The sequence below is a fragment of the Notolepis coatsorum genome, assembly GCF_963971535.1.
Source record: "Notolepis coatsorum genome assembly, chromosome: 19".
Classification (NCBI taxonomy): Eukaryota; Metazoa; Chordata; class Actinopteri; order Aulopiformes; family Paralepididae; genus Notolepis; species Notolepis coatsorum.
This window is the reverse complement of record NC_140183.1, coordinates 41,735,688-41,760,417: the sequence shown is the minus strand read 5'-3', so window position 1 is coordinate 41,760,417 and position 24,730 is coordinate 41,735,688. Positions and strand designations below refer to the sequence as shown.

The following is a 24,730-nucleotide window of genomic DNA, read 5'->3' as shown; positions in this document are numbered from 1 at the left end:
AGCCATGACTGGGTCAGCAGTGACAGACTGGCCTACACCCGTCTCGGTCAAGCAGGTGCAACAATTCCTAGGATTTGCAAACTTCTACCGTCGTTTTATTCGTAATTTCAGTTCAGTGGTAGCACCTATCACTGCACTCACCAGGAAGACAGCACCTTCCCATTTCCAGTGGACTCCCAAGGCTGAGGCAGCGTTCATTGAGCTTAGGAGAAGGTTCAGTTCTGAGCCTATCCTCATTACTCCTAACCCATCCCTGCCATTTATCGTCGAGGTGGATGCTTCTGAGCTTGGAGTCGGAGCTATTCTGTCTCAACGCTCATCGTCCAACGGTAAGGTACACCCATGTGCGTACTATTCACGTGGGCTCTCGCCGGCTGAAAGAAACTATGATGTTGGGGACAGAGAGCTGTTGGCGGTCAAGTTGGCATTGGAGGAGTGGTGCCATTGGCTAGAGGGAGTTGAACACCCATTCACAGTCTGGACAGACCATAAAAATTTGGAATATATCCAGGGTGCTCAGAGGAGAAACTCGCGACAGGCTCGCTGGTCACTGTTTTTCTCTCGGTTTAATTTCCTCCTGACGTACCGTCCCGGGTCTAAAAATATCAAGCCGGATAATAATAATAATAATAATAATAACTTTATTTGTATAGCACTTTTCATACAGAGGTTGCAGTTCAAAGTGCTTCACAACAGTAAAAAATACAGGCATAAAAAGATAGACAGGTAGAATCACAGTGTTTCACATTAGGATCTAGCATCCCAATAGGCTCTCCGCTTACAGTTTTCAGTAACACAAATAGTAAAAATAGTTTAGCGAGCATAGTAAGATATGGCACAACAGTAAAAAATACAGGCATAAGCGAGCATAAAAAGATAGACAGGTAGAATCACAGTGTTTCACATTAGGATCTAGCATCCCAATAGGCTCTCCGCTTACAGTTTTCAGTAACACAAATAGTAAAAATAGTTTAAAATGATTCAGTTTAAAAATAGTAAAATAAAAATAAAATAAAATAAAAATTATAAAATAGAACGGACATAAAAAATACAGGCATGAGCGAGCATAGTAAGATATGGCTACTACAGCCAGGACACAGTTAACCTGGTTCTACAATGCTACAGCCAGGACACAGTTAACCTGGTTCTACAATGCTACAGCCAGGACACAGTTAACCTGGTTCTACAATGCTACAGCCAGGACACAGTTAACCTGGTTCTACTACAGCCAGGACACAGTTAACCTGGTTCTACTACAGCCAGGACTACAATGCTACAGCCAGGACACAGTTAACCTGGTTCTACAGCCAGGACACAGTTAACCTGGTTCTACTACAGCCAGGACACAGTTAACCTGGTTCTACTACAGCCAGGACACAGTTAACCTGGTTCAATGCTACAGCCAGGACACAGTTAACCTGGTTCTACTACAGCCAGGACACAGTTAACCTGGTTCTACTACAGCCAGGACACAGTTAACCTGGTTCTACTACAGCCAGGACACAGTTAACCTGGTTCTACTACAATGCTACAGCAATGCTACAGCCAGGACACAGTTAACCTGGTTCTATAATGCTACTACAGCCAGGACACAGTTAACCTGGTTCTTCTACTACAATGCTACAGGCATGCAGTCTGTTCTAACAAACCAAATTGCCATGTATTAAAGTTTACAGACAATCCATGCTGATTGATCTGCCATAAGCATAGTGTTTCACATTAGGATCTAGCATCCTAATAGGCTCTCTATTCAGTAATTAAAAAGTGCAATAACCGACGGACATAAAAAATACAGGCATGAGCGAGCATAGCAAATAATAAGAATAGTTTAAAATGATTCAGTTTAAAAATAGTCATCAGTAAGAAGTAAAAAGTGCAATAACCGACACATGAATTTGATAGGCAGTGTAAAAGAGTAGGCAGGGTAAGAATAAATACAAGTTGTGTCAGGATATCCCTGATGTTTCCTCTTGCCACTAGGTGGTAGCAGATATCTATCAGTGAAATGCCTGAGCAAAGAGATAGGTTTTAAGCTGTCTTTTAAAGATGTCTAGCGAGTTGGCTTCCCTGATGTTTTGGGGTAGTTTGTTCCATAGTTTTGGGGCATAGTTGATAAAGGCTGCATTACCGATCCTCTTTTGACTGCTTCTGGGAGCCTCTAGTAGTCCAGCAGCTGATGATCGCAGTGTTCTTGCTGGTGTGTAATTTATTATGCTCTTTCCCGGTTATATGATGGATCAGAAGAAGACCGTCCTCCTGAGCCCATTGTTCCTGCAGGACAGATCCTAGCTCCTGTGACATGGAGCATTGACTCTGCTGTGCGGAGGGCACAACGTTTGGAACCAGATCCGGGTGGGTTGCCCCCGGGTCGGTTATTTGTACCAAACAGCATTCGTTCTCTGGTGTTGAAGTGGGGCCACTCCTCTCGGCTGACAGGAAATCCCGGAGTGCACAGAACTTGTGACTTCTTGGCCAGAAGGTTCTGGTGGCCTGGTATGATGAAGGACATTCAGGAATTTGTGGCAGCCTGCCCCGTTTGTGCACGGAACAAAGTTTCTCAACAGTCACCACCAGGGCTGCTTCATCCTTTGCCCATTCCTAGTCGTCCGTGGAGCCACATCGCCATGGATTTTGTGACTGGTCTGCCTCCTTCTGATGGTCACAGCGTCATCATGGTGGTGGATAGGTTCTCCAAAGCAGCTCACTTCATTCCACTGGTCAAGCTGCCATCTGCTCAGGAGACCGCTCAACTGGTGGTTGACCATGTCTTCCGAATTCATGGCATCTTCCAGGACGTGGTGTCGGACCGTGGACCCCAGTTTACTGCTCGGTTTTGGAAGGCATTCTGTGCTATACTGGGTGCAACGGTTAGCCTGTCATCAGGGTTCCACCCGGAGAGCAATGGGCAAACAGAGCGCACCAACCAGTCTATGGAGAGTACGCTTCGTGGGGGTGCCATCTGCCGAGGTGTTTATCCGTCGGTCTCGAGCAACATGGAAGAGGGTGCGTTCGGCTCTTGTGCGTGCTGCGGCCCGGCACAAGCGGTCGGCGGATGTACACCGTCGCCCTGCGCCTTCCTACCGTGTGGGCCAACAGGTGTGGCTTTCCACACGCGACCTTCCATTACGGGTGGAGTCGCGCAAACTCGCTCCCCGTTTTGTGGGCCCTTTCACTATTGTTCGCAAGATAAACCCAGTCACGATGCATCTTCGGTTACCCTCGTCGATGAGGGTACACCCTACATTTCACGTATCCCGCCTTAAGCCGGTTCGGAGGAGCAGGTTGGTTCCTGCAGAGAGACCTCCACCTCCCCCTCGATTCGTTGATGGCCAACCTGTGTATATACTGTACGGCGTGTCCTGTCCAGTAGGCGGGTTGGTATGGGTATACAGTACCTGGTGGACTGGCAGGGTTATGGGCCAGAGGAGCGCACGTGGGTTCCGGCCAGGGACATCTTGGACCCTGAGCTTGTTCGGGAGTTTCGGAGACGTGTCTCAGAGGGTCCGTCTGGAGCCGCCCCCTAGAGGGGGGGTCCTGTCATGGTTTTTGCCGTATTTCACCTTTCTGTGAGGGACAGCTGTCTATTTTTGCTTTATTTCACCTCTCTGTGAGGGATAGCTGTCAATCCCTGTTCCCTGTGGTTAATTGCCTCATGGGTGGTCGGCAGGTGTGTGGGCTTGATTGCACCTGATGCAGTGCAGCTGTGCCTATGGCCATGTGGAGTCTATTTAAGTTTGGAGATCGCAGTGTCAACTGCTTTTTCATTTCCTAGTGTTGGCTGTCCTTTTGGTCACGCTCATTATATTGAAGTGTAGTCTGATCTCTGATTCAGAATTGAGCTTTATGGTAGTCATTCTTATTTTAGGCTACTCACGTGATTCTACACATAAACTCCCTTAGTGGCGGTTTATTCTTTTACTTTTTCCAATATAAACTCCTTTATTAGGAGGTGTCCTTGTGGCTAGAGATGTTCCGATACCATTTTTTCCTTTCCGATCCGATTCCGATACCTAAGCTTTGGGTATCGGCCGATACCGATACTTATCCGATACCAGTGCATATATAAAAAAAAAAAAAAAAAACGTATATAAATTATATATATTTTTTTACAGATACTGTTTTATATATACTGTTTTTTAGTAATAACTAGAAAGTAATGGTATTTATTCAACAGGTGATTGTATAGATTTGTATTAGTATCATTAATCAATGAGTATGGGGCTGCAGCACTGCAGATATACCCTACTCCAATGATCCACTCGCTTTGCACTCGCTACCCAGTGGCTCTGCAGATATACCCTACTCAGTCTACAAGGCTCCGTTGAAGTAGCAGAGGAACTGTTGTGATTTTTGCACAATAAATATTCAACATTCTCTTTTGAGACTCCGCCTCAGACTCTTATCATTTGGCACTAAAAGCTAAACATTGTCGCCGATATGGCTGTCCGCAACATGTCATTAATTGTGTACGCGACGTGCAATTGTGCAATGACGACGTTACCGTGAGCTAGGTTAGCTAGCAGGAGCTACCGGTATATGGAAAGACCATAGAAGACTGTAACGTTACTGGTGACATTGTGATTTAACTTGGAATACTCCTTTGCCAACTTGCTGTACTTTGCTTGCAGGTCTGCAGCCATTATTGTTGGATTATGAATAGCCCCAACTTTAGCCAAGGTAACGTCAAAGCTAGCTTTCGGTTAGCTGTTCAATGCTAATAACACCAGCCACCAAGCGAACTCATCAGAGCTCCCTGTCAACAGCGCTCTGTCGGGACGATGGCATTTTAAGAAAGTATCTGCTCTGCTGTTAAAATGACAAATGGCAATTGACACTTTAATTCACGGTCGATTAAGCACACGTTTGTTTTATAATGCTCACTCAGCGAGTAGGGTATATCTACAGAGCCCAACGTCCGCAGTGTTGTTGATAAATTACGTCATATGGTATCGGAGCGCAACATTAGAGGGTACTCGCCGATACCGATACCAGCATTTTAGGCAGTATCGGCGGCATTTCCGAAACTGGTATCGGTATCGGAACAACTCTACTTGTGGCTTATTTACTTTATACTATACCTCTTTATTGAGCGTAGTCCTGTTTTTTGGGACTTGATTTATTTTCTTAATTACTCATTTTGAGATGTCCACCTGTAAAGGTTGTTTTCTGTTATTTAATTTTTCCCCTCTCCTAAAATATCTGCGTAAGCAGTCTAGTGGTTGTCCGTTTCACGGATAACTTTAAGAGTCCCTGTTATCTGCTCATGACCCACACACACACACACACACACACACAGCCCTCAAAGTATATGTCACAAATGTAACAGTACTAAATACCTGTATGTCATGTATGTCCCTATGCCATAAATGTCATGTATGTTGTGTATGTCATAAATGTCACCATGAATTGAAAATGGGGGACCCTGATGTAAACAAGACAAACGTCTTTCTCTGGTCTGCATCCCCTTAACAATTGTGTGTATTGAGCCGTACTGTATTGTACCCATTCTGCAATCTGTTAAATAAAGTTTTCATTCATTTAATTTAATTCATTCATAGCCTTCTACTGAACGCACAGAGAGGAAATTGGTACTGTATCTATCTTTGGAGAAGACAGTGAGTGCATTTCCCATAATGTTCGCATGTTCCTACCATCATTATTCTGGGGTGCCAGGACAAATATGACTGAGATATAGTCCATTATTCTCCCTTAGATAAATCTATCATTTATTTGTGTGTGAAAAATACACTGAAAGGCGCTGTGATGTTTCACATGGCTCTTGTATCATTAAAAGACACTGAAATACATTGTGATGTTTCACATGGCTCTTGCTATCATAACAATCTCAATACATAATTGAAAACATAAGAGAACATAAAACGATGATTTTCTCTGCTTCTCTCAATTTTCTTTTTATTAAAGGTCCCCTGTCTTATAAATAGCCTTTTCCAGTGTTTAGCATTGTTTTCTAGCAATGGGGGTTTGTATCAATGGGGTCTGTGTCTCTAATTCTCATTTTGGCGGATTGCTCCAATTCAGTTGAGACAATATCCTCCCCCAGTGAACTAAGCCATTCTGATTTGAGTCGCTATCCTACGTAACAAGGAGCTGATCTGCATAACTAACGTCCCCTCTATGGTTGTAGCGCACTCAACAACAGAGCAGGTGGAAATACTGACACTTCCTCAAATGGGTTGACGTGCACGGGTGCCGACAGAGAGAATCAACAATTCGCTCAACAACGTTGCAGTGGGAATAATGTGGAAGCGGTCTCCCTGTTCCTGACTCTCCCTCTATCTCCCTCTCTCTCTCCAAGGTCCACCTGCAGCATTTTACACACAATCGCAGTCGAGCCGCTCACACAGACATGCACACGCACGCACAGAGCAATGTATCCTCTCTCTCTCTCCCTACACGGTCCACCTGCAGCATTTTACACACAATCGCAGTCGAGCCGCTCACACAGACACGCACACGTGTGCACGGAGCGATGTATCCTCTCTCTCTCTCCCTACACGGTCCACCTGCAGCATTTTACACACAATCACAGTCGAGCCGCTCACACAGACACGCACACGTGTGCACGGAGCGATGTATCCTCTCTCTCTCCCTCTCTCTCTTGCTCGTTCTCTCTCTCGCTTTCTCTCGTATACATGTATCACGCTGTGTGGGTGACTGTCACTCAAAGCGCTTATGGGCGGAGCCCAGCCCAAAACAGCTTGAAATCTTGAAGTGGAAAAATGCTGCTTTAGAATACTTGATTAGAAATACAAAACAATGAATTTTTTTGAAGAAACCTTTACAGATGTTTTCCATAGGCTCACAGGAATTGTGTAAAGTTGCCCAAATAGTGAAAGGAATAGCAAGACACGGGACCTTTAAACTATTGCACACACACACACACACACACACACACACACACACACACACACACACACACACACACACACACACACACACATACAATTGGTATTTTTCTTAGCCAAATCAAGTCTATATGTACATAGAATATATAAGTAGAGCTATGTAGTTTGAAGAATCGAAAATGAAATTGAATCGAGACCTCAAAACCAAAATCCATAATGCATCTGAAGGTGTATGCTCCATTATACACCCCTGGGCATCACAGTATAGTATTGGGGGAAATTCTAGGATACTATATACGCTATTATAACCCGGTATCAGCTTGATATCCAATATCAGTATCACTACCCTCGCCTGAGTACATAAAGCAGTTAGTGAGAGACTCAGTCTTACCAGATCCAGCGGGCAGTACCATGTGGTCTTCATGGGAGAGGACTCCACCTGAGGAAGAGCACCACACCATCAGCACCATGAAGACTAAGCCATCAGCACCATGAAGACTAAGTCAGTCTGCTATGTTACAAGTCAGTCTCACGCTAACGTGCAGAAGAATTACACTTGATTAGTGTATAATATAAGATAAGACAACACTGATGGAAAGCTAAGCTACACACACACACACAAAGAATGTTGACTGGAGGGGGGTAATGACGCGTAGAGATGCTGAACGTTGGTATTATGTTGTGATATTTGGGAGATTCTCTGATATTCGCCCTAATTTAGCCTGCCATCAGCCTAATATCCAATACCAGCACAGGTTGCAGTTAGCAGGTGAGTCAGACTTCTTTTGAATTTGAATACTCCTAAAACAGCACAGAGATACATCCAAGAGCCATTTATCATCTGGTCACATGACCATAGCACCTCACCATGGTTGGTCTGAGATCCTGATGATGAATACAAGCCACAATGTCCATTTGCAGCCACGCAAGCACTTCCACTAATACATTCCTGAAGGGCCCTTCAACTATGAGCATAATAGTCAATCCTTCTAAACTAATACATTAATCAATATCACTTTACCCTTCTCCTGACATTGAAACCCTGTGCCGTCGTGATTTTCCACAATGAAAGATGCATGAGAAAACACAGTGACATCATCATTAGTGTCTGATGACATCACCAAGGCCACTCCAAATTGTCTTCTAGTCTGCACAGGTAAGCTTTGTGATGAGTGAACCGTTTCCATTGCTAAAATGCATAAGCAATGCAATAGAAACCAAAACAACACACACACACACACACACACACTCACTCTCACACACACACACACACACACACACACACACACACACACACACACACACACACACACACACACACACACACACACACACACACACACACACACTATAATATATACTCAAAAAGCTATTAGGCTAACTTCATAAACATAAACCAAGGCAATTACTTGGGCTCTTGTTGCATTAATTTCCCTTCCCTTGACCACAACCACTTATGTAATATGTAATCAACGCTGTCAGATGAAAAGCACTTATCTCCAGTTTTGGTCATTTTCATATATACAGTATATATATATATATATATATATATATATATATATATATATATATATATATATATATATATTTTTTTTTTTTACATGATTCTCTATCATGTGAGTCAATTTCATGGCTCTAAGACCTATGAAACAGGTTAAAAACCCAATGTATAAAAATACATGTCAATGGAGTATGGAATAATCAGCTATAATTAGCATCCTCTATTAGCCTCCATTTGCCTGATTCAAATTACCTTGACTTTGAGTTGTTTAAAGATCACTGTTCACTGCTGGCTTCTCATGTATGAAAACAAAATGATGGATCCTATGGCGGTGTGCTGAAAGCAATCGCTCTCTCTCTCTCTCTCTCTCTCTCTCTCTCTCTCTCTCTCTCTCTCTCTCTCTCTCTCTCTCTCTCTCTCTCTCTCTCTCTCTCTCTCTCTCTCTATCTATCTACAGTATGTCTCTCCATTATGTCTTACGTATAAGAACCAGTTATTCTACTGCCTCTGCCTGCTTCTGCAGTAAATGCAAATCGGTCTGTTCCTCTTAAATCATTCCCACGAAATCAACCCCATGAAGAAGAAGAAGAAGAAGAAGAAGAAAAAGAAGAAGAATGAACAGAGAAAAAAAGAAAGAAAGAAAAACACCAGACAAGTATACCTTCGACTCTGCAAGTCCAGACTGGTAGCAAGCCCTCCTTAACTTCCTGGAGATCTTCATAAGGAAGCTGCGAACGCCATCTTTCTCACTTTCTCTCATCTGTCTTTCTTTCTTTTTTTCGTTCTTTCACTTCTTCCTCTTTCCTTGACCAATTTAGCTTCTGTTCAGTCTGTTGACCCACTTCTACTGTATTCCCCGGTATGTTTGTGTGCCTTTGGCTAAGCTCCGCCCCCGACCTCTGTGCCTACATCACCTGTGCACACCCATAATAAGATGCACACACTCACCTTTCAAAACACACACACACACAGAGAGAGAGAGAGAGAGAGAGAGAGAGAGAGAGAGAGAGAGAGAGAGAGAGAGAGAGAGAGAGAGAGAGAGAGAGAGAGAGAGAGAGAGAGGGGAGGCTCATAGAGAGACATTCACATACTGTCATTTCAGTTTCAGTGTCGTTTTACACAAACAATTGGGGTAAATTCACTCAATACAAAATGCAACTAGAATTTACCAATGACAGAGTATTCATGAAATAATTTCTTTGGATATAATAACGTTTTATAGCACAAGGTTTTACAGCAAAACACACATACGTATGCGCGCATGCATGCACGCGCACACACACACACACACACACCTACACACACACACACACACACACACACACACACACACACACACCATCCTCCACACACACTGGCATCGACAAAGCCCTGTAGCTATTTCCAGAACAATAGCCCCTCTCTTTCAATCTCTCCTCCCCTCTCTCTCCAGCTCCCTTTGTAAATGACCTTCCGATGCAGAGAAACCAGTTTAACCGAGTATCCTATTTAATCGTATACAGAATAGAGCACATGTAAGCGAAAACGACCTGTTTACGTTAGAGACCTCATCTGTTCTTGACTAGCTTGGTTGTAAACCTCCTGTTTAAAGCCTATGACACAATGTGTTAATATGTGACAAACTACTTGCTAATTAGAGGTTATAAAATGTTGAGTCAACTAATAAACCAGGAAGTCTGCCCTGTTTATTTAAGGGGCTAACAACTCTGCAGATTGAACCTGTGTTTACACACAGGTGGAGCCTTTGACAGTGCTGCGCGCATAGGGCCATTAGGTCGTTAGCATGCTAGCTAACACACGTCCAAGCCCAGAAGGCCGAGCAAGCCTTATTTGCCCTTTGTCAGGATATTACCAAGTCTGATCTCACCCAATATTAGATCCTGCTCTTCTAGACAACATTAGCGATGTCACCCAATATTAGATCCTGCTCTTCTAGACAACATTCGCATAATGGTAAACTACATAATGTTGTCTTTAGTTGTTATAACTGTTGATCTACATCCCGAAGACACAGGACATTATCTCAAATTTTGGCAAGTTCTCAGGATACAAAATTAACCTCTCTAAGAGCTTGTTGTTTCCGGTTAACGATTTAGCTCGAAGGATGTCGTTCGGGGCATACCCACTGAAGATAATCTCTGAGTCTTTCACATACCTGGGAGTGACTGTGACACACAAGTATTGTGACTTATTTAAGCTAAACCTTAAACCAGCCCTGGATAAGGCTAAACAAGATCTTGCTCGCTGGTCAACACTTCCCCTATCACTATCTGGCAGGATTAACTCAATCAAGATGACAATTATGCCCAGGTTTCTATTTTTGTTTCAAACAGTGCCCGTTTTTATCCCCAAATCCTTTTTCAAAGAATTTGACAAATTTATCTCAACCTTTATCTGGAGTAAGACCACCGCGCGTATTAGAAGGGCATTCTTGGAAAGACCGAAAGAGGATGGAGGATTAGCACTCCCAAATTTTTTGCAATTCTATTGGGCGGCAAACATCCATAAATTGACATATTGGATGGCTGCACCACACGGGGGAGGTGGAATGGTGTGGGCTGACATGGAACAACACTCCGCTCACCCGGTATCACTATCCTCATTAGTGTGTGCTCCACTGCCACTCAGTAAAAAGCGCCTCACAAATAACCCCATGGTGATTGGCTCACTCCGTATATGGGCACAGTTTAGGACTCACTTCAAATACAAACAAGCCTCACCCTGTCTCCATGCATCTAATGCACTTTTTACACCCTCACTCATGGATGCAGCATTCAAAACATGGGCTGGAAAGGGGCTAAAGAAGGTGAAGGACCTGTTTAAAGAAGGGCTGTTTATGTCCTTTGAACAGTTTTGGTGTTTACAGGTGCGGGGTTTTGTAAAGAAATATTTTGCTTCTTTTCCTGTACTTCAACCGGATAGGTGGCTTGATAAGTGGCTGGAGGGAGACCCAAAACAAAAGAGGATAGTGAGTTCACACTATACAGTGATATCCAAGAGATGGCATCCCCATCACTGGACCGTATCAGGGAGTCATGGGGTAAGGATATGGGACTTGAAATCCCTGACGATTCTTGGCAATTGGCAATTAAAAGAATACATTCATCATCTGTCTGCATCAGACATGGATTACTCCAATTTAAGGTATTTCACAGACTACACCTCTCTAAGAGCAGACTTGCCGAGATCTACCCGGATGTCGATCTGACCTGCTCCAGGTGCCATCAGGCTCCAGCCACTCTCTGCCATATGTTCTGGTCATGCCCATCACTATCCCGATTCTGGCCTTCCGTTTTTGAAACCTTCTCCTTCATCTGTGACAGGGAGATCAGCCCTAATCATTTGGTTGCAGTCTTTGGAGTGCTCCCTGGCGAAATTAGGGCATATGTCGCTCAATCAGATGCTGTGGCCTTCTCCTCTTTGTTGGCTAGACGCCTTATCTTGCTTAATTGGAAGTCATTCCATTCCTCATTGCCATTCCTCCATCACATCGACGCTGGGTCGAAGATGTGATGGCACACCTAAAACTTGAGAGACTTAAATACTCCACCAGGGGCTCTACCCAGAAATTCTTCCAAGTGTGGCAGCCATTTTTAGACTATTTTAATCTAAAATTCACGACTGAGGATGCTTAGGCATAAGACGGTGATCTATTAGATAGGCAATTTCTGTATGGCAAGTGACAACCTGTATAAGAACGATGCAATTTTCTTTTATTATTATTATTACTTTTCTTTTTCTCTTTTTGTCTACTTTATTTTTCATTTATTTTAGGTATTGTGTGGTTATATGTAGTCATGTATTGTATGTATGTTTGTTTGTATGTATGTATATATGTATGTATGTATGTATGTATGTATGTATGTATGTATGTATGTATGTATGTATGTATGTATGTATGTATGTATGTATGTATGTATGTATGTATGTATGTATGTAATGTTGTTGAACCTTAAAAAAAACAATAAAAACTATTTAAATAATAACTGTTGATCTAGCATTCTTTGTAAAGTAAGGCATACAAACTTGTCAAGTTAACTGTTTAAGTTTTTTTTCCTTCCTCTGTTTATTCAGCTTAATGTACACTGAAAACACAAACACATGAGAGAACATTATTTGTACGTTAGCCTATGTCAGCGGTGCTATTCCAAACAGAGCAGCCATTGTGTACCCAGTGCCTTGTATGCAGGCAATTAGCAGTATTATTAGCTGTGGCAGGGAGTTGGGTCTCAAAGAGATTTGTAAAGAGATTTGTATAGCTTGTTTATACATAGTCAAAGTTTAAAAAAAAAATCTTTTCTTTTTTTTACTCATCCCCACTAGCTAACTCCTGAGGCAATAGCTATATTGGTGGTTCACACAAAAATATAAAAGTTATACTTTATCACGCTTTTCATTATATTTCAAATGGGGCAAAGAGTGACGTAACCCATATCAACTTCTCTATTGATTGTCTATAAGCTGTTCTACAAAATACTCCCTTTTATTGGTAGTTACAACATTTCTTAAAGAAAAAAAACAACAAAAAATAAAAACTTTTTCTTTTTAATCCTTTACTGTTAACCAAGAGGGCTTTGAATGTGTGTCTCTTGCATTAGTTATATCTGCTTGTTTCAGCACTAATCTAGTGTAAAGCACCTGGCTTTGAACTCCCATGGGAAACCAAACATCTACCGGTCAGTCCAATTAATTAGATTAAGCTTCAGACTATTCAACTAAAATAATTGGTGCTGGTTAGGTACAGTACATTTCTCATGGAGACCTAATCCAGTCAAAGGACCAGCTGTTTTTAGGCCAGTAGAAAGTGGTGTGTGCCTTTGTAGGCTTTACACATCCTCACCGTTTACTCTTGACCCAAAGAGCTGGTCCTGACTGACAGCGGGGGGAACCTCGACCTATTTGCCAGAACTGACCGCAATCTACAAACACATTCTCCATGTCTTTAGGCTCCGGGGTGAAGAAGACATGATGCTGCAGAGAAAACTGAAATCACATAACGGGCCCTTTGTCTATTTTCTGAATCAGTACTGTCCTTATTGCAGACATAGCCTGCCTGATATATTGAGTCCCAAGTGATCAAAATGTATCCAAAGCATCTACTGCAGTTGCCTTTCTGTCCAAACTAACCAGAATCTGGGTCAGGGGAAAGGGTCTTAGTTTCATTAATGAAATTTCCCATGTTCTAACTTGCGGTTCAGCTGCCTCGGAGGCTCAAAATGGAGATAAAAACTGTGAGGTTGCTGTAGTGCTTGAGGTCTGTTCCAGGACAACGCCCAGATAAGAGCCTCTTCAGCTATCATCCTGGTGATTTCGTCAATACCCTTTCCCTTCTTTTGACACACTCGCCCCATTGTTACCAGATTTAACTCTCTGTTTACATTCTTTGCAGAGAGTGGAACCTCTCTCTCTTGACACAACGCTCTACTTTTTCTTCATGCACCCCCCCAACCAAAAAATGTAATACAGGAAGTACATAATGAGCTGAGACAAACACAGGAAGCAGGACGTGCCGTTGTGTTGTGATGCCATTTTTCTCCTCTTCTCCTTCCATCACAGCTCTTGGCACAGCTCTATGTCAACCACTCAGGACCACAAGCATCGGAGAGGAGGAGGGGTCAGGAAGCGCTTCCCAATCTTTCCATCTTCTCGCCGTCTTTCCAGAGTTTGGTTTTCACTTCCTTCTCTTGAACGCTGCCACAGACAACGGCCGTTTTCAGGCTTTTTCCTCCTTTAAATAAAACCACCTCCTTACATTCCCAACCCGAGGCAAATCTTTGAACAAACAATCCTATGGTGCTGACATCATTATTGTTTACATGGGTCCGACGGCCTCCGATTGGGGGTCATAAATACATCTTCTGAGGCTTTATTTAAAGATGCCCATTGTTTCTTTTCTTTCCCTCCCTTGACCCCCCCCCCCCCCCCCCCCCGCCCCCACCCCTTCCTTCCCATCTTTCTCTCTGCTCTTCTTCTCACACTTTCATCCATGTCTCCCTCTGTCCTTTTCCTTCACACTTCCTTTCAAGTCAGACCTTGGTGGTATTCTGGTCAGGGTTGTTCCATTAGAGGAATAATGAGGAATAAACGCCCAGTGCTAGAATTTGCATTCAAGGAGGCGAACAATGATTTGTGGTTGTAATAGTGATGGCTACCGGCTCTCGAGTCTTTTAAACGGGACTGTATTGCATAGTTTGCAGTAAGCTAAAAAATATTATTTATTTTTCTACCGGGAGTGCCTGCTTCTCTTTCTATGGCCTGACCCACGATACCGGCATAAACATGCTTCCAAAATCCCCTCATTAAAGAATGAGTAAGTGGCTGTATTGGATTCCACTTGACAGACGGTCCTCGGGGACAGTCCTGTGATACCGCATACTGTGCATACAGCCGGGGGAAGAGAGCAGGTGTACGACGCATCGACCCACAGACCGCGCCATACATTATTTACCGGGAGGCCCGGCTCCCATCATGTGACCGAAGCGAGGAGGAAGTCGGCGCAGCTGGTTGGACTGAGTCAGTGCCGTTTCTTTTTATAGCCCCATGGGGAGTTTCTCGAGGCTGAGTGCAAAGTAAGTCCAGACCGGAGCCAGCAGACAGCATGTTGTGTGCTCGTGTCAAGCGAGGGCAAGGGACCGAGAGAGCTGCTCAGTAGACATTAACCACTGTTTTTGTTTAGTTCTTCTCTGTGAATCATATCCTACGTGAGGAACAGACTGAAACACTTTCAGAATTCACCGAACACTACACTAGTAACTGAATGCTTAGAAATAATCATATGAAACTGATACTTAACTTCATCTTAACTTTCAACATACATTCTAAATGAACTACATTTGATTTCCTGTCAGCTATTGATATCATTGCAAAACTGCAACAGTAAATAAACATGAGGTCTAAGCTGTTCCCTAGCAACGCCCTTCCACTGAAACCACCAACACAAAGATGGGACAGGATTCCCCCTTGTCCTCTTAGCCAATTCAACACAATAGTGGAGATCCTTCTTATTCCAACCATCTACATTATACTGTAGCCTATACAGAAATTGCAAACATATTTTAAGTACCGGTACGCAGTCACTGTCAGAGGCTAGAACCTGTGAGTCCTGAAGTGCACATATTACCAACATTCAAGTTATAATAATAATAATAATAATAATAATAATAATAATAATAATAATAATAATAATAATAATAATAATAATAATAATAATAATAATAATATTAATAAACTGTATTTGTATAGCACCTTTCATACAAGAATTGCAGCTCAAAGTGCGTCAGAACAGAGAAAAGACAGGCAGAAAATGAGCACATAAAGTGCAGACATATAAAATCACATTAAGATCTAACATCCCAATAGGCCACCTTGTTTATGGTTTGATTATAATGCAGTTTAAAAATAGACAATAATAAAAAGAGTAGAATAGAATAGACAGAGTAAAATAGTGTAATAGTGCAGTGCAATAAATAGTAGAATAGAGTAGACAGAGTAAAATAATGCAACAGTGCAGTGCAATAAAATAGTTCTCCATATATATACTTATCACTTCCGATGAAGTTACATCTAAAAACCCCACAGTGACTGTCTGTTTCAACAGCCTGCACTTCCTTATCAATCCATGAAACATTAACAACGGTGGGGTATTGTGGGAAAAGCACTCATGCCATGAACCTGTCAACTTACTCACTCTTATTTAAACAACATGTAAACCTACTCTCTCTTAGTTAAGCTGTAGCCCTATTTTCAGAAATGTCGCCTAAAGGTACATGCCTAAGTAAATGGAAGATTGCTCCACTTCTACAAGGTCAATTAGCATGTTCTTGGTATCTAGGAACATCTATGGACCTGTGGGTATGTATTCCCAGTGTCAGAAATATTGTGTCTGTTACTAGGCTTGAGTAAATTGTAATGAAAAAAAGGAGAATAAAAATTATGATTTCTTTTTTGCATCTGTGCCGGTGAATAACACCATGTTACAATTGTGCTGGAACTGAGCTCGCTCACTGAGCTCATTCAGCACCTTCTTGAGATCAAGTGTACAAATCTAAGCAAATGAATAAAGGGAAGATGATTAAACAGAAGGATGTGTAAATACAGTAATAAATTATAATCCATTTTAATTATAAATTCATATTTGACCTTGAACTTGACCTTGACCTTATTATGGCCAAATCATACATCTATGGATAGGGGAAAAGCTCCTCTTTCCAATGGCAGTGTTAAATATGGATTTAGTCATTTCCTCACGGTTTTACAATAAAAGATATAATTAGCACTTTGCCGACCTCTAGCGGCTCAGATGTGCACTTCTGTATATATAGAATTAAAGCCCTATTTGTTGCCTGTCGTTCAGCGGTTCTCGAGTGACATGCCGATATGTGAGGTGTGCGCCAAAGTATACATTACCACCCCCGACTCCCGGGGCTCTAGCTCCATCAATCATTTAGTGATCTCGAAAAGTTTTGGACAGGGTTGTAGCCAATGAGTGTGGCTTTCCAATGATACCCCTAATACGGTCTCTATTGATTTATGATAAAAACAGCAGGGTCCCCCTATTGGATTGGGGGACCTTACAGCTTAACAGGATAACATGTCAACTTACTCTTAGTTAAATAACATGTCAACTGACTCCCTCTTAGTTGAATAACATGTCAACTTACTCTCTCTTAGTTGAATAACATGTCAACTTACTCTCTCTTAGTTAAATAACATGTCAACTTACTCTCTCTTAGTTAAATAACATGTCAGCTTACGCCCTGCCCTCTTAGTTAAATAACATGTCAACTTACTCCCTCCTAGTTAAATAGTGGACCAGTTTAAATACTTGGACCTGGTGTCATATCTAAGATCAACAACTAAATGCAAACCAGTTACAAAAAATAAGAAAAGCATCCATATTAATAGGAAGTATTTTAATCTTATTAGTATCTCTTATTTTTCTGCTTATTTTCATCTACAACAGGAGTTTCCCAACAGAGTAACATGACTTCATGGGTTCCAATGCAAGACTTTTCTTGCGGATGAAATGTGACATCATCTTGAAATCTTTTAAACGAGTTACTGTAAATACCACTGAAAAATATCTCACCCTATATTGTAAGCATGTTGTAGAAAAACGTGTACAACGTGTTATAGCTGAACGTCACAGCGCTCCCCATACACAGGTTTCTTTGTGGTGGCCGTGTGAAACACCAACATTTATTTCACAGCAAGGCAATTTTTCATGTATGAGACTGGTGGGATTCATGTATTTTGCGGAATAACAGCATTTGATTTGCTGAGGTGCCTTGATGGAAAGCACCCCCCCCCCCCCCCCATCCCATCCCTATTCACAATCTAATTCCATCTGGCTTTTCTGAAAACCAATGGACCGCATCTGCTGTTTACTCAAGAAACCGGTAGTTGGGTCCTGTTTTCTACGGTTTCATGTAAGACCTCTGTGGATGCTGTTACCTCTGTTGGTCTGAGCGGTGACGACCACAAGAGCCCTGCTGTTACCGTCTCAAGTCTATCAACTCACTTCTACCGAGTACATTATTATCTCCACACTAAAGCATAAGAGATGGGTTATTATCAGAAGACCAGCAATGGTGGAAAATGAACGTCATGCAAACAGCAAGTTTGGTGATATTAAAGGCACAATCAGGAATTTATCAGACCATCTAAACTTGGAGTTGGAGTTGTAGATGGAAAAAATGCTTTATAGGTCTGTCTCAGACAATCACAAATCAAAATACGGGTCTGTTTTACTCCAGTATTTCACGTTTAAACAAAGCTTGTACCACTATAAAGATACACTACATTTTCAAGTTTAGCTTGATATCGGCCCTTGTCAAAAGCTCAGTCGAGAAATCTGAGAATAAAATATGTTGTATGTTGGTTTTCTTTTTTTTTTAAACTTCATTTTTTAGCGTTTATCGCTTTTTCTGGTCAAGCATGACCGACAGAAACAGGTTGAATGGGATATAGATCAGGGGAAGACACTCTGAGAAAATACGGCGAGTCCGGGAGTCGAACTCGTGTACCCCAGATCCGTGACGAGCACGGTTGTCCCCGACGCCGAAATAGCGCCGAGATACGCGGTGAGCTACGGGAGCTCCCCTGTATGTTGGTTTTCAGTGGTGGGGCTATAGCCTTTTGGTGACATTTCTTTTTTTTTTTATCTATTTTTTCTCACCCTCTTTTCGTATTTTTCTCCCATCCCAATTTAGTCGTTATGCCAATTCCCTTCCTGGTCGTTGCGCGCATTTCCCCCCAACTTGCCGGTCTAGGGAGGGTTGAAGACTATCACATGCCTCCTCCGATACATGTGGAGTCAGCCAGCCGCTTCTTTTCACCTGACAGTGAGGATCACACTACCTCCCCCAGATCCCTTCCCTGCTGAGCAGGCGCCCCGACCGACCAGTAGGAGTCGCTGTTTACAACGGCCAGGATACATACCTCACCGGCTTCCCACCCGCTAACACTGCCAATTGTGTTAGTAGGGAGTAACGACTGACCAAGCCGGAGGTACCGCTGACAGCTGGATTCGATTCCAGTGTCTCTGCGGTGGTAGGCGAGTGCTTAGTCCGCTGCGCTACCCAGACGCCCTTTTGGTGACATTTTGATTGAGGATTAGATCTTTAAAGTGGACCTGCACCTTGCCTGCTTTCGTCCCATCTTTGAAAATGTGTGTACATTATGTAATTACGGTGAAGGTGTTACATTTAAGACAGAGAAGAAAAAAACACTTCTTACATGTGAACTGTCCAGTTCATTGCTGCCAGTCCCCGTCCCTGATTGGTTGCTCTGGGTTCCGTTGTAAGCTGGTAATGGCCTGTAGCCAATGAGGGGCACATCCCTAGACTCCACCCCCGGCAGGTCCAAACCACCTGTTCGCATACTGCGGGGGAGCATGGTGCCAGCTGCTGTGGACATAAAAGGCACACAAGAGGTTAAAAGTAAGGCAGAGAGTGAGAGATCAATACTGGAGAGAACAATTACTGTACAGGCTGCACTTAACAACACAAACCCACAGGCAAGGTCATTCATCTTGGCAATTTAAAAAATGCCAGAATAAATAGCTAAATGTGCCGTTGCAGTAGGCTGAGCCCAAACGTTCGAACGTTTGGACCTTCATTCGTTACGTTGGCATTCAAATTCTAAATCAACATTTGAATTTTAAATAAAAATAAATAAAAATAAAGAAATGTATATATATATTTTTATGTGTCTGTTCATTCTCCTGCGCCCCCAAATTTGGCCATTTTAGTTTTAGTTTTTGAGGACTGCATACTTTTTTTTGCAAACCAGAACAACATACTTTATACTTATAGCATATGCATGAGCCTGGTCTTTTTTGAAAGATGACATTCTGAAGTCTCTGATTCCAGAAATAAAATTCACTTTTAGTGCTAATGAAATAGAGTAACATAGGTCTGAACTTGAGTTGTTACAAAATTGTTACTCAAATTTTTCTGTAGTAGTTAGTAGTCCAGAGGTAGTATTTCCCCAGAAGGTGGTATGGCTTACAAATCCATACGGACCCATAGCCTGAAGCCTTATGTAGTACATGTCCAGATTCTATAAAGATCCATTCAGAAATGAGTGATTAGGAGTGATTTTGGTAAACTGTGTACAATGAAAAACTCAGTTTTCTCATAGACTTCAATTCATTCTGCTGTTTTTCTCTTCCTGTTTTCGCTTGTTAGTTTTTTTTTTAGATCCCTGATTCATACATCCCCACGTGGGGTATCATTGGAAAGCCACACTCATTGGCTACAAACAACCCTCCACAATCATTTTCAAGATCGCCAAATGATTGACGGAACTAGAGCCCCAAGAGTCGGGAGTGGTATTTTGCGCAATACCGTGTACTTTGCACAAGACTCAAATACCGGCATGTAACTCGAGAACCGCTGAACGGATTTTGTCGCAACAAATAAGCCTTCAATTCAATATATATTGTATTACAAAATATGCACACCCGAGCCACTAGTGGTCGCCAAAGTGCCGGTCGTCCTAAATTGTCCTAAAAAGGGCCCACATGTGGGCCCTTGCAAGTTAAAGGATAACGCCTAAACATTTTGGGAAATTAGCTTATTTAACATCTTCCCTGGAGTTAGACAAGAAGATACATAATTTTTTTGTCTCTGTGCGTGCATTTAAACAGACGCTCCGTTAGCATAGCTTAGCTTCATCACTGGAAGTGAGGCGGGACAGTACCATGACGTTCCCGACAGGTTTGTTGATATTCTCATTCCTTCAAAGGATCTGAACCGATTGAAGTTTATGGATACCATGACTTAAAATCCTCTTACCTTGACGATTAAAAGCCTCCCCAATTTAGAAAACAGTAATCCAATGGCTGGTATTGATAATATACTACTACCTACTGGACGCTCGGAGCTAACCGGAGCTAACGCAGAACAGGATGTGTAAAGCAAATATAATGACTTCCTTTCTGGGGTTTTCAAAATAAAAGTGTGACGTTTATAGCAGCGGAAAACGTTTATTTTGTACATTATCTAACGTTAACACGAACCTAAACTAACGTTACAACTAACCTAAAGTTAGTTTAGGTTCGTGTTAACGTTAGATAATGTACAAAATAAACGTTTTCCGCTTAGCTCCGAGCGTTAGCTCCGAGCGTCCAGTAGGTAGTAGTATATTATCAATACCAGCCATTGGATTACTGTTTTCTAAATTGGGGAGGCTTTTAATCGTCAAGGTAAGAGGATTTTAAGTCATGGTATCCATAAACTTCAATCGGTTCAGATCCTTTGAAGGAATGAGAATATCAACAAACCTGTCGGGAACGTCAGGGTACTGTCCCGCCTCACTTCCAGTGATGAAGCTAAGCTATGCTAACGGAGCGTCTGTTCCCTAAGCTAAATGCACGCACAGAGACAAAAAAGGTATGTATCTTCTTGTCTAACTCCAGGGAAGATGTTAAATAAGCTAATTTCCCAAAATGTTGGCGTTATCCTTTAAGAGGTTTTAACCAATGGGGTTTAAAAAATTAAAAATACGTTTTTTTTTTTTATTAAAAACGAAGGTTCGAACGTCCGTTCGAAAAACCCTGACGAAGTTTGAAGCCCAAAAACAGGCTTCGGGGACAGCTCCAAGTTAAGCTCAGAATAATTTCTCTCCTCACACCATCCAGCTCAGAATCATTTCTCTCCTCACTGTTACATTTACATTTACATTTTGTCATTTAGCTGATGCTTTTAGCCAAAGCGACTTACAAGTTTTGTACAACAAGACAGCAGGAAGGGTACAACTCTATCAGCTGAGTAACAATGTTCATCAAAGTGTTGAGTGCTATAATGTAGGTTAGTATATTAGGGTTAGGTATATATATATATATATATATATATATATATATATATATATATATATATATATATATATATATATATATATATATATATATATATATATATTTTTTTTTTTTTTTTTTTTCTTTTTTCAAATAATGATTTCGGCTGTCGTAACTGTGGTGGGAAGTTCGTTCCACCATTGTGGGGCAAGGACCGAGAATAGGCGACTTCTCTTTGATGACCCTCCCGGAGCTCGGATAGGAGTGGGTCTGAGGCGGCCAGAAGATGCAGAACGTAGGTGTCTTGAGGGTGTGTAGTTAAAGACCATTGACCGGAGGTAGGCGGGAGCCGTTCCCTTCGCCGCACGATATGCCAGGTCGAGGGCCTTGAAGCAGATTTGTGCGGGTCCCTGAGAAGTGGGGTGACATGGGCTGACTTCGGTAGGTTTGAGATCAGGCGGGCCACTGCGTTCTGAATGAGTTGAAGAGGCTTGGTGGCAGTTGTCGGAAAGGCCAGCAAGCAGTGCGTTGCAGTAGTCGAGGCGGGAGATGACTGTTGATTGGACGAGGAGTTGGGTGGCTTCTTTTGTTGGGAAGGGGCGGATCCTTCTGACGTTGCTCAGGAGGAATCTGCAGGTTCTGGTTGTCGCTGCGATGTGAGCGGAGAAGTTCAACTGGTCGTCAAGGACAACACCAAGGTTCTTGGCAGTCGGGGATGCGGTCACAGTTGAATTCTCGACTGTGATGGAAAGGTCGGTCAGGGGGGAGGATTTGGCCGGCAGGTGAAGCAATTCTGTTTTGCTTAGGTTCAGTTACACCATCCAGCTCAGAATCATTTCTCTCCTCACTGCTACAGCAGCTCAGAATCATTTCTCTCCTCACTGCTACACCATCCAGCTCAGAATAATTTCTCTCCTCGCTGCTACACCATCCAGCTCAGAATCATTTCTCTCCTCACTGCTACACCATCCAGCTCAGAATAATTTCTCTCCTCACTGCTACACCATCCAGCTCAGAATAATTTCTCTCCTCACTGCTACACAACAGCTCAGAATCATTTCTCTCCTCACTGCTACACCAGCTCAGAATTTGAATGCCAACCCCCACCCCCCTCCTTTCCTCTTCCCCTCTCTTGTGTTTGGACTGCCATGAAGATAGACATCTGAAAACATTGCTTCAGGAAGAGGGTGAGAGAGAGAGAGAGAGAGAGAGAGAGAGAGAGAGAGAGAGAGAGAGAGAGAGAGAGAGAGAGAGAAAGATTATCTTGGTTATTTTGACTAGAGAATTAGCTGCTTTAAGCATTGACTAACTTTTGCCAACATGCTTAGATACAGTTGTCCAAACCATTTCTATCCATAAGACTTTCTATTGTGCCCTTTCTCGAAGGAAAATGTATCAATGGCAGAGGTGTAATGATAATATAATGGATAATAAAGCCTAATTATATAACTACATTGCATGGCACAAATCATGGCTTGAGGAAACGTATACTGTATTAGCATGTTCACCTGCACCACCATCCCTATGCATGGGAAATGAAAAAATACTATACTGGCAAAATTACATGTTGACAACTACAGTTTATGACCGTGACCAACGGTTACTCAGGGACCTGAATACTTCTATTCACTGGCCTTGACCAAGGCAAACAGTCTGCATGACTGAGGTGCACCCTACACACACACACACACACGCACACGCACACGCACACACACACACACAACTGTAACTAGGTTACTAAGTCACACCCCATAATGGTCTCTTTCTATTCAACATATCCAACCATTGGGTGGTGCTATGTTGACTCCAACGAAATTCTGTCGCAAATGTAGCGCGATGACACTAACCCTCCTCAATGGATGCATAAAAGTTTGTGCATAATAACACTGTCTCTTCTTCTTCACAATATACGAAATGAGCCCCCCGTCGAGCTAAGAGAGCCGGCTATATGAGGGCCCCGAAAATTAATAGATGACTAAAATTACGAGCTATCATTCAGTGCAACTTACTGATAGCCAAGTCACATTCGCTGGATGTCGCTTGTCCAACTGTGGTCAGCTGCTCAGTGCCGACAGCATTGGACGACTGCCGTAATCTGCCGCTGTGATAATACGCAGTAACCGTGTTTTTAGCCGTGGCACGTCGCGCCCATCCGTAATTATACCGAATCCGACGGCGAGGGAGTATCTTCCCTCTATTTGTAACGCCCGGCTGCTTGCCTGTCAAGGCTTTATCAGCTGATAAAGGCTGCAGACTCCCTCGTTCTCGGTCTCCCTCCCTCTCCCTCACTCTCCTCTTTTCCTCTGACGACGCAGTTCCTGTAATGTTGTGCGCGCAGTGCGCACTGCTGTGGTAACAGCCTCGCTGGGTGACAGGCAGCCTGTGCAACGGTCACCTGGGAAATAGGAGTCTGGGGACTTGTTGTAATCGAGAGCGTGACTGCCTTTAAAACCGTAATGTCCACACACACACACACACACGCACGCACGCACACACACACACACACACACACACACACACACACACATTTTTCACATTAACATTAACAGCTTAAAAAACAAATTGGATGAAATCAAGCAAATATTCATAAATGGTAAGGCAAACATACTGTGCTTCTCAGAAACTAAGCTCGACGATTCTGTAAAAGATCCAGAGATAGAGATTGAGAACTACTCAATAATCAGGAATGATAGGAACAAACATGGAGGTGGTGTCTGTATGTACATACACAAGGACACCAAATTCATCAACAGAAATGACCTGAATCATAAATCAATTGAAACTGTATGGGTGGAAATCCTATTCGAAAGGGCGAAATCCCTACTGGTTGGCACAGTCTACAGGCCGCCAGATCATAGTGGCTTTTATGATACAATGGATGGGTGTTTAGCTGGAGTTGAGGATGTAGACAAAATTCTTATTGGAGACTGGAACACGGATATGCAACGAAAAGATGCACCCGTCTTCAAGGCCTTCAGTAGGTTTTGTGATCTGCATGGCCTCAGCCAGCTAATCACCCAACCCACACGTGTATGTGAATCAACTCAGACTACCATTGACCTC

The 24,730-nt window shown here is 42.6% G+C and overlaps 1 protein-coding gene across 5 annotated transcripts in view; it reads right to left on the bottom strand.

Moving 5' to 3' along the window:
* The window catches only part of rgl2 (ral guanine nucleotide dissociation stimulator-like 2), a 72,646-nt gene extending 48,848 nt beyond the window's left edge, over positions 1 to 23,798 (bottom strand). For 2 of the 5 annotated variants that reach the window (XM_084337025.1, XM_084337026.1), the window contains exons 1-3: positions 21,844 to 22,581; positions 19,105 to 19,274; positions 7,258 to 7,305 (exon numbers count right to left, since the gene is read on the bottom strand). In XM_084337025.1, coding sequence (XP_084193151.1) covers positions 7,258 to 7,305; positions 19,105 to 19,274; positions 21,844 to 21,868 — 243 coding nt within the window. In that variant the 5' untranslated portion in view covers positions 21,869 to 22,581. Of the gene's footprint in view, positions 1 to 7,257; positions 7,306 to 8,619; positions 8,765 to 9,028; positions 9,197 to 19,104; positions 19,275 to 21,843; positions 22,582 to 23,676 lie in introns of those variants that run through there. The other 3 variants (XM_084337027.1, XM_084337028.1, XM_084337029.1) reach the window with 3 other exon arrangements.
* Positions 23,799 to 24,730: the final 932 nt, after the last annotated feature.